The 10,668-nt window shown below is 50.2% G+C and overlaps 1 protein-coding gene across 2 annotated transcripts in view; it reads left to right on the top strand.

The window, feature by feature from the left end:
- Window positions 1–5,962: 5,962 nt before the first annotated feature.
- The window catches only part of EPHA8 (EPH receptor A8), a 60,355-nt gene continuing 55,649 nt past the window's right edge, over window positions 5,963–10,668 (top strand). For both annotated transcript variants that reach the window (XM_081201464.1, XM_081201463.1), the window contains exon 1: window positions 5,963–6,208. In XM_081201464.1, the coding sequence (XP_081057590.1) occupies window positions 6,121–6,208 (88 nt within the window). In that variant the 5' untranslated portion in view covers window positions 5,963–6,120. The remainder of the gene's footprint in view (window positions 6,209–10,668) is intronic.

The following is a 10,668-nucleotide window of genomic DNA, read 5'->3' as shown; positions in this document are numbered from 1 at the left end:
AAGTAGCTGAGATGGGGCTCAGCTTCCACTGAGCCAGCAGAAAATCTATTTTTAAAAGGCAGATTATCTGGTGAAACTGAGGGCAAGTGGGGCTGGTAGGCTGAGAGATAATGGGGGTGCCTCTGACAGCTTTATTAGGAAGTGGCTAATGTCAGAGGGATTTCACGGAGGCTGGCATCATACAAAGCTGAGCCCGGGGGTGGGATATGGGGTGCTTAGGCGTGTGACGACTGAGCCTCACTGACACCCTCAGATGGGATTAGAAGGTAGCTGACCTGCCAACTGCACTCTGGGAATCCATTGTACGAGGCCGGCATCTACATTCTGGTCAGGGCAGCTGGGAGCGCCACCTACTAGTGTGGGGACACTCCAAACCATTGCTTAGGCTGTCTTTTCATGCCATCTGCTCTCCAGGATGTGCCCCCTCCCCAAAGCATCAGGCAGTTTTGAAGATCAGCTTCTTCAGTGACATGATCAAGGCTGGCTTCTGCCCTTCTTCGCTTCCACCCTAACATGTTCATTGTTTTGCCACTGCTAACATGGTGGCAGTGATGGCTGGGCCTTGGCCTCACCATCTCCCCTCCCTCCCTCTGAGGAAGCACTACAGAGTGGTTTAACAATCCCTCTCAGTGGAGTAGAGTGGAGGTGGGGACCTACAGGGGCGCTTGCCGCAGGTGCAAAATTGTTAGGGGTGCAAAATTTCAACATCCGCTACTGCCTCAAAACAGCTGCATGCTTCCGTCGCTGGGCTCCGTTGAAAATGGTTTCTCCATGAGAACCAGGAAGTGACCCTTCCAGACAATGGTATGACTCTTGTTTTTGTATCTGTGTGGTTGCAATCACCTGGGTGATGCAGACACCATGGGAGCGGTGAATGTGCATGCATATTCAATCTGTTTCCCTCCCTCACACCCACCTTCCTCATGGCCCCAGGCACTGGCAACCCATGCTATGCCATTGATTCCTCTTCACAGAGAATTCTGGAAACTGTAGATCTGGAAGGGGAATAACTACAGTTCCCAAAATTCATTCATTCATTTTTATTTTGACAAAGCTATAATCATAAATAAATAAGAATAAAAATGTGCACCCCACCACAGAGACTATTCCTGTAACTATCCAACCTCCCAAAACGTCAACACCTCTTGCAGTGGTTTGACCCCTTTCCATTTTAACAATACAAATTCTACAAACACCTTCCATATCTCCTCGAAATCATTTCTCCTGCATATTCCCTGCCTTGCCTTAATGGCACATGTTAATTTCTCATTAATAGCTGTATCCCACACCTCTTTATACCATTCATCCATTTTATATTCTGCTTGCCCCTTCCACTTCCTAGCCATCATAATTTGTGCAGCTGTCAATAAATTTGTTAAATGTATTGTGTGAATGTGCCCATTATCTCCTTTCTCTCTCTCTCTCTCTCTCTCTCTCTCTCTCTCTCTCTCTCTCTCTGTCTCTCTCTCCCTCCTAATATTTTGTTTATCTTCCCATTCCAATTTCTAGCTGAAAGAGAGAGTGAATATGTGACCTCTCCCCTCTTCAGACTGCCCCGCCTCCAATGGTTTTGACCACACCTACTTTAATCTCTGGTCCCACCCACTGCTGGTAAGTAACCCCTGGCAGATTAAACCCCAAAGAAGAGGTAACCAGGGTGAGCGAGTAGAAGAACGGTGACCAGTCCACAGCTCCTCCTTCCAATTCTCCTAACCTGTTGGGGCGTTGTCTTGCCTTCAGCCTGCCCTCTGAGTTCCAGACAAGCAGAGCTGCGATGGTTTGTCAACCCCGGTAACCATAAGGTGTAGCCCAGCCCATAGTTATAATTTGCCTGGGCCAAGGGAACAGTGCTCTGTACAGAGCGTGTACTTTTACCAATTGCTTTCAAAGGGATTATGCACATCTCTGTGTAATTTGGGTCTCGCTGATATTTGCATTCGCAGCGTGAGCAAAGGCCCGGCAGCAAAGACAACAGTTTAAAGTTAATAGCTCTGCATTATGGATGGATCTCAAATAGACGGCGGCTTCTGAAATTTCTAGCTGGGTTTGGCTGGGACCGAGGAAGCTGCCTCGTGCCATTTCTGGCCACTGCTTTATCTAGGTCATCCGTGGGGAACCTCAAGCCCAGTGCCTCAGGCCTCTCCCTCTAGCCCTAAGGACCTCCCCCAGGCCCCTCGCCACCCCAGCTCTGCTTCACATCCTCCTCCTGCAGGACACCGCCCCCAACCATGCCTTGTCTCCTGAGGCCACACCCCTCACCAGCCCAGCTTTGCATTGTTCTGCCTGGAATATGTCCTTGAACTCCGATAGTGATTCTTGCTTGCCTGGATGGAGGATAGAAAGGGGTGTTTGCAGAAACTAGTGTTCTGAGCAAAGGTAAAATTTACATTTGTCTCTGGCCCCACTCACCACTGCCATGAGGACTTGGGAAGGGGCCCCAGAAGAGAATGCAGTGCTCAGGCTGAAGTAGGTTCCCCATCCCTGGAATAAAGCATGGATCAGAGATGGCTTAGCAACATATAGTAGGTAGAGCTGGCTCCAGAAGGTGGCAAACTTGGTCATTTGCCAGGGTCCCAAGATGTCAGGGACTGGCTGGATGAGGAAGAGTGGTGGGAGCCACCTGTCCAAGAGCCCCCTAAGGAGGGCACAGAAGAAGACAACTTAGATCCTGGATCCTGGTGGTGGGGCACTGAAGAGCAGTCTGAAGAGGGAAAAGCCAGGAGGTGCTAAAAGCAGGGGGTTTGAGAGATCAAGAGAGGCCAGGAGAAGGAGGGTCTTCCAAGACAGAGTTAGAAGCTGAGAGTCACTGTGTGAACACAGACTCAGAAAGAGAGGAGTCAGAGGTTGGCCCCGCTACGTAGCAGCAGGACAGTCCCAGTCCTGGTGGCTCACCTCCCCCTCTGACATCCCGATCGAGGAGAGTGCTGCACGTTATTGAGCAACAGGCCAGACAGGCCCAGAGGAGGAGGATCTCATCCCCTTCATCTTCAAAGTGAGAGGCTAGAGGGGGGAGGCTGGAGCTAGTGATCCATCTTAGCTGGATTAAGGTGAACCAGAGGACTCTTCTGTGTTGTTATTTTCTGTTAATAAAGAGCTAATTGCATTCCGTGCCTGCCATTTGTATGCCTGCCCTGTGGTTGACCTGGCTCATTCACAGTTCCTTGACACAAGACCAGCAACAGGGCCCATCACTCTTACAGTCTTAGCATTTCCACTTGGCACAAAGTGGCCGTGAAGATCAGATGCAACCCAAGAGAATTCTCAGCTTGTATGCCCTGTCTCTTCTGGGTTAGACCGGTCCACTCATGGTGCTGTGTCTCAGAGTCCTTTATATCCTGGATTCAACAGAGTTAAGAGGGAAAGGGGGGGAGGTGAACTCACACAATGCAATGATCTGTAGTATGAGGACAGAGGTCTTACAAGAGCATTCATATTACCATCTGTGAAATGTTGAAGGGTGTGGTCAAATGGTCCAAGAAAGGAGGTCCCGTACCTCTGCACTAAAAGATCTGCCTTTTCTGCTATTCCAGAGTCTGATCAGATTAGTCATCATGGCTAGGACTCTGAGTTAAGACCATGGGGATTCATTGCTATGTGGGAAATGATGAAAGAAGCAAAAACCCTAAAGAAACCCAACTCTATTTATGGTCACTCTTTCATCAATGAGAACTGTGTTTCCAGAGCTTCCTGGGAAACAAAACGAAACAGAAGTCTGGTGTCAAATAGCGACAGCATCCTCCTCCGCAACAGACAGTGTGCAGATCCTCTACCCAGCCTTTCAAAGAAGAGGCAGTGAAAGGGGCAAGATGTGGTTATAGTAGAAGTAGGAGTTTTGCAAAAGCCCCCAGTTGCTTCAGACTGGCCCCAACCTGACCCAATCCAAACTGGGGCTGACCCAACCTGAATCTGGCTCCAACTCAGTTTAGGGGCCTTGGACAGTGTTTAATAGAGCATGCAGTTGGGAGGGGTAGAAAATGGAGATCATGGCATTTTTCCTTCTCTCTCTTCCCCACCTGCCAGAACAGGCCCCTTTAAAAGCCCTGGGTGATTCAGGGCAGACCTGCTTCAATCTGTGGCTGCCTCAACCTGACCCAGCTGAATCCTGCATTGATCCAATTTGGCCCAGTTTGGTTTGAGATCTGGAATTTGGACAGCTCTGGTGCACAGCCCTGTTTAGAAGACCATGAATTGGTTGCCCAGTGTTGTGATGCAAGCCTTGACCTCGTCAGAGGCCTGGCCTCACCCTCTGATGTTGCTTCAGCTTTAGATTGAGCAGCAGTTCCACACCAGCTGCACACTCTGGGAAGGGACCACCTCAACTGCTCCAGCAGCCTTTTACTCCAATGGAGTCAGAGGATGATAGTGTGACTACCTCAAACCAGAGGGCTACTGATAGCTGCTATGGACTCACCTAACTGACTTGATTTGCATGGGGCTTGATTTGCATGCAATTTCCCCTCTGCCCCTTTACCCTCTCTTCCATCCCCTGCTGAAGGGGACCCCAATCCCATAGTCAAACCCTAGAGTGAAGCCTAGGGGCTGAGGAAAGGTTCTCTACCTCTGCTGAAGGTCAGGAACTGGAGGAGAACAAACATTTTATCACTCAGGACAGCATTTTTAAAATTATACTTCCAGATCAATAAGCTGAACTTGATTAGAAACAGATGTGTTACTTCTGATTTAAAATGTGATTTGCTCATTTTAATTATACACTTTAGTTTTTACCTTATGTATCATCACATGGTGCTGTGAATTTGTCATTTTAAAGATGTATTTTAAGGCTGAGCAGGAAACCTACAAAATCAACATTTTGCTGATTTTCACGAGAGATAAGAAAATGTGGAGCCCTGAAGTAGCGGGGGGTGGGGCAAGTCTGGGGCTTAGTTAAGAGGAAAGGCAACTGACTCTCAGACTTTGGGATTGTTGAAATATATACAACAACAAAATAATAATCAGTTTGAGCTGTGCAACTGAAATCGGTTTTACTAGACATATCTTTTAAAAACAATGTGGACTAAAGTCACTTCTGAGGTCGCTTCGGGATTAGGGGTGGTAAAGCGTAATGTCCATTAGTTTCATAGGAGATCCACCCCTTGGTGGGTGTATGTATAAAATCCATATAAACGACTCAGGTCCCAAATCTATGAAAGACTGCCTCCTTCCTGATCTTGGGTGTTAAGATCATGAGAGTCCTGTCCAATATTGTCCAATATTGTGTATATATTGTGATTTAATATCAGTGCTGTGTTTTAATCGTTTAAATTGCTGTAACCCACCCCAGGACCTTAGGGTGAAAAGGTAATAAATTGTAATAAGAATTTCGTGAAAACAATATGCAAAACGCATTATACCAATTGCTTGCAAAAAAGGAGGCAGATCAGGAAAAATGTGCAGTGAAACAAACAAACAAACAAATAAGCAAACAAACAAACAAACAAACAAACCATAAACTGATGCTTAAATGTACAGGACCAAACTTCAGATTGGGGGCGGAAGGGATGAGGAACTGCAATCGACAAATCCATCCGTGCCATTCTAGGCAGCTTTTTGCAGCCTTCCCGTCCAAGCGGCTGGGTCCGGGACCTGTCCAGCAGCCCTTTTCCCTCATTTGAGCATCCACCCAGCCCGAGGGTCCGGGAAGGGGAAACCGGGCACCAAGCTGTCCAGGCTCGGTTCCCTAGCAACCGCAAACAACCTGCCATGCGGAAGGCGCAAAGGACCGAGAAGAGGCAAGGGCTTCTTTTTGGAGCTGCGCGCAGAGGAGGCGAGATGCAGGAGGCGCAGGAGGTGTTTGACCAAAGGTGCCCACCCCGCTCCCTGGCTGCGCGGAAGGAGATGCTTTCCTGGCCCAGCGATCGGGGTGGGTGGGAGGTGGCGGATGGGGAGGAGAGGAGGGTGGGGAGGGGGAGGGAAGGGGGAACTTTGGCGAGGCTGCAAATCCAATTGGCTTCTGCGCCGTGACAGGCAGCCGGGCGCCTCGCCCCCTCCTCCCGCGCGCAGCGCTGCCGGAGTGTGGATGGGAGCAAATGTGGGGAAAGTGCAGTCGGAGGCGCCGGGGCTCCGCTGACAGCACGCAGCCAGGGCGCTCGCTCTGGCCCGCCGGGCTGCCCCCGGTGCACTATGGCCAGGACCCCGACGGAGCGCGCAGCCTCCTTGGCCGCCTTCATCGCGTCCTGCGCCGCCTGCCTCGCAGCCACCACCAGCGAAGGTAAGAGCCCGGGAGCAGCACGGAGAGGCAGCCCTTGCCTCGGGTGCCGGCTGGCGCGGGTGGGCTGGGCGCTCGCGAGGGCTTGTCGCCCAGCAAACTTCCTCCCCGCACTGCTGGGGAGGGTCTCCCAGAGTTTGATGCTCCTGGAGGTTTGGGAACAGCGACCCGGGAACCTGCCCGAGACCGCTTGTCCCTTCAGCTCAGCGTTGCCCACACTGACTGGGTTTCGGGCAGGAGATGGCGGGATTTGAACCAGGGACCTTTTGTTGCAAGGCAGGGGCTCAGGGAGCTACGGTCCTTCGCCACACAGCGGAGGAGAAGGACATCGGGAACTCCCGCTCTGTAAATAATGAAGAGATTGCCCAGCCCAGGGCTCCAGCAGTGGCAAGGTGTGTGCAGACAGGATGCCCCAGTTTTGCGTGAGTGCAGTGGGCGTTTGTGGTCTGTGAGCTGAGAAGAGGAAGCGGGTGGGATGCTGGGCGTCTTAAAAGATGGACTTTGTTGCGTAGAAAAGTCCACCTGCTCATCACCTCTATGCTTTAGGAGGAACCAGCATTGTTGCTGGTTCCTTTGCCCAGATGCTGGTCTCAGTGCCCTTGGCTTTTGGGGATCAGCAAGGGGGGGGGTTGGGGCTGAGGCCACCTCTAATGCCAGTCTCTCTTGGCTGGCATCGTTGGTTCTAGGGCAACTGCCCATTTCTGCTGACCCCTCTGATACTGTCAAGACCACCTGCATCTTCCACCATGGCGCATGCCTACTTGTGAAACTATGGCAAAACCAACTCCTGCAGTGGAGCTGCTGTCTCTGCATGGCCAACTTCCCTGGATTTTAAATAAGTGTCCATCCACTGGCATGTTCACATTCCACTGTTGACCTCTGGGCTCTTCCTTGTCTCATCTCCGGAAGACATCCAGGGTCATTCTGTGGGGCCTCAGAGTGAACATCAAGTAGATGGATAACTAGCCAGAGTATTGACCAGTTCTGTGAAGTCTGGTGCTGTTAGCCTGAGTTCTTCCACTACTCCTCTCCAGCAACTACAGCAAAGTCTCTGCATCTCTTCACCTACAGAAGCTTTCACCAACCTGATGCCCACCAGATGTTTTTTGGTGGTACAACTCCCATCAGCCTCAGCCAACATCTGGAGGGTGCCAGGTTAGCAAAATCTGAGCTACAGCATGCCTCTTGGTAGAGCTGCCCATCTCTCCATTATTCCTGCCAATTTTGTGCCACAGCCATACTTCCAAATCCCCTACCTGATTTTGCATTCATTTACAGTGGTACCTTGGTTCCCAAATGGTTTGGCTCCCAAACGCCGCAAACCCAGAAGTGAGTGTTCCAGTTTGCGCACGTTTTTCGGAAGCCAAACGTCCAATGCAGCTTCCGCGGCTTCCGATTGAGTGCAGGAAGCTCCTGCAGACAATCAGAAGCCGCGCTTTGGTTTTTGAAACGTTTTGGCAATCAAATGGACTTCCGGAATGGATTAAGTTCGAGGTCCAAGGTACCACTGTATCTGCTTTCATTTATATCCCTCCTTTCTTTCAAAGTACATGGATTTCCTTCCTTTTACTTTACCCTTACAACACCCTTGTGAGGCAGGTTAGACAGACAGAGAGAGAGAAGTTATCCCAGAGTCATCCAGTGAACTTTGTGGCTTCGTTGGGATGTGACCCTGAGTCTCCCCAGTCCTTGCCATGACTCTAGCTGCTACAAGTCTGTCTTACAAAGGTAAAAGGCTTGGATAGCCCAGTCACTAGAGCATGAGACTCTTAATCTCAGAGTTATGGGTTCAAGACCACATTGGGCAAAATATTTACTGCATTTGGACTAGATGACCCTTGTGGTCCCTTTCAATTCTACAATTCTATGAATCAATAAATTCATGTAGGATAATTCTATTAATGCCATTTATTTTAGCATTTATTAAGGCTAAAAGCAACCTATAGGTTCAGGGGAAGCATACCTCTAAATATCAGTTGCTGGGGGGGGTGAGGAAAATGAGGGATGGATGGTTGGGCCATCCCATGGGCATCTGGATGACCCCTGGCAGAGACAAGATGCTGGATGGAATGGGTGCTTGGTCTGATCCAAAAGGGCTCTTCTTATGTTCTTGTGAATAGCAGTGAAGGAGGGTTGTTTTCATGCTTTGCCTATGGGCTCCCCAGAGCCATCGGCTTGACCACTGTGGGAGACAGGATGTAGAATTCGATAGCCCTTTGGTCTGATCCAGCAATGGTCTCCTTAGGTCCTCACCTGCCTCCATGTGCTTGTTAAAGAAGATATGCCCCTCTCCTGTACTCGTCCCCCTCCTCTACCCTGGCCTAGCCCTTCAGAATCACAAGTGCAGTTGTGTTTCCCTGCCACCCAGAGACAGGAGGATCATCACCCACGGTTCTTACCTGCTTCCCCTGGTGGCTGAGAGATCACAAGGAGGTCACGGCAGGGCAAAGCAGCTCCCACAACCCTCCCAGCTCCCTAGCTGCTCTCTCTCACACGCCAACTCTGAAGCTACATTAACCACAGCCACACGGAGAGAGCATGTCAGGTCAAAGACAGCTGGCAGAAAAGGGATTGTGACAGGGAGGATGGGCGCCTCACATGAGCCCTGCTGGATCAAACTCAAGGCCTGTTACAGAGCTGCAGGGGCTATTCAGCCTATTTAGGGTCACAACCTGTTCCCCCACAAGCAGCCCATGAGAGCAGCAGCCCCCTCTCTGATCTTCTCTAGAGACTGGTCTTCAGGGACATGCTTCCTGTGATCTTGGAGGCTGTCCGTAGCCATTGGGACTATCATAGACACTGATAGACTTCTCCTCCATGAATTTACTCAACCCCCTTTTGAGGCTATCTAGGCTGGTGACCGCCACATCTTGTGGCAGAGAATTCTGCAGTCTAATTACCTGCTGCCTTGAATATTGCACCATTCAGCTTTGCGGGGTGACCCCGTTGGTTTCTGGTATTAGGAGAGAGGGGGACCAATGCCTCCCTTTCTACTTTCTTCATGCCGGGAACCGTTTTACCCACCTGGATTATGTGCTGTTGTCCCCCCACCCCATTGTGTCTCCCCCCCCAAGCAAAAAAGCCTAAAGCGCCGGAACATTTGAGTTGCTGCATCCCCTTGATCATTTTTTTGCTGCCCTTTCCTGCAGCTTTTCCGCAGGCACCACACCTGCAGTTTCCAAGCTGGTAGAGATAAGTGGGAGAGAGGAGGGTGTCTCGGGGAATTTGCATGAGATCATGGTGACCTGCGTTCCTTTGGCTCCGAATACCCTGGCATGGCCTGTACTGAGTGGCCGACGTTGCTTCTCGCAGTCCACCCTTCTGGAAAGATGGTTCTGAAGGGAGTTGAGGCCAGGTAAACAAAGGGGCCCATCACCTTGACCTCAGGGCTTGGGGCAGTGCACTTGCTCTGTCCCCTTGAGGGGCATGGTGGTTGTGAGCTGCCCAAACCAATCAGGCCAGCCTGATCCTGGCTCGGAGGCTCTGCTCCTGTTTACGTAACAGCATGCTATGATTTGCAGAGCGAGTTTTTTCTCCCCTGATGCTGGGTGGTTTTGAACTATGGGCCACACGAGGCCAATTTGTCCTTGGCTCCAGAATGATGCTGTCCACGCTGCCAGGTCTGTGCCAAGCAATGCGGAGGCTTGGTACTGGCATTAATGTTTTCCAAATGCCACCTTACAGAAGGAGGGTTGGTGGCTGGGGGTGGGGTGGCTGCGGGCTTTCCATTCTGAAGATCCGTCACCCCTGCCTTGATTCCAGATCCTTATTTCATTACTTGATCCCCAAATCCCACCCTTTCCTCTCCATATCAAAGATCTCCTGCCTGGCAGGAACTGAGTTCACGAGAAAATATTTTTGGATATATTTATGCCCATTGCTTTCACACACACAAAATTTTTTGGACATCTTTTATGCTGTGAGCACGGGTTTCCAGGGTGGATGGACTGACTTGTCAGGGTTTTCCAGTTGCGATCATACTGTTTGTATGTAAATTCAGTTGGGTTCACATTTTAATGCAGACCAACTAATTCATCCACTGCATGAGCAAAAGCACAATCACTGGATACTCTGATCTCGTCCACACTTCCACCTGTCCTTTGTCTAGAAAGCATGGGTCCCAGCAGTTGAGCCCTTGCATCACCACTTTCCCCAGGAGAACCCACTCTTGAGCGATAAATCAGAGCAAATGTGAACCCAGAGAAAACTCAGTTGACATTTTCTCCGATTTATCACTAAAGTGTAGGCTTCCCCGGGGGAAAGCGACGGGGCAAAGGCAAATCTGGATGAGACCTCACATGTCTCCAAATTTTGCAATGCAGTACTCTGACACCCCCAACCCCACAAGAAAGTTTAAGAAGTATAACCATGGGTTTATTAGGCGAATGTCTGCATAACAATGCATATTTTTATGAAATAATATATGAACAGGCATTCTTGCAAAAGCTGTATGTACACTAAAT

The sequence above is a fragment of the Podarcis bocagei genome (assembly GCF_964188305.1).
Source record: "Podarcis bocagei genome assembly, chromosome: 7".
In the NCBI taxonomy this organism is placed as follows: Eukaryota; Metazoa; Chordata; class Lepidosauria; order Squamata; family Lacertidae; genus Podarcis; species Podarcis bocagei.
Note: the sequence above shows the minus strand (reverse complement) of the source record. Positions and strands in the feature narration are given on the sequence as shown.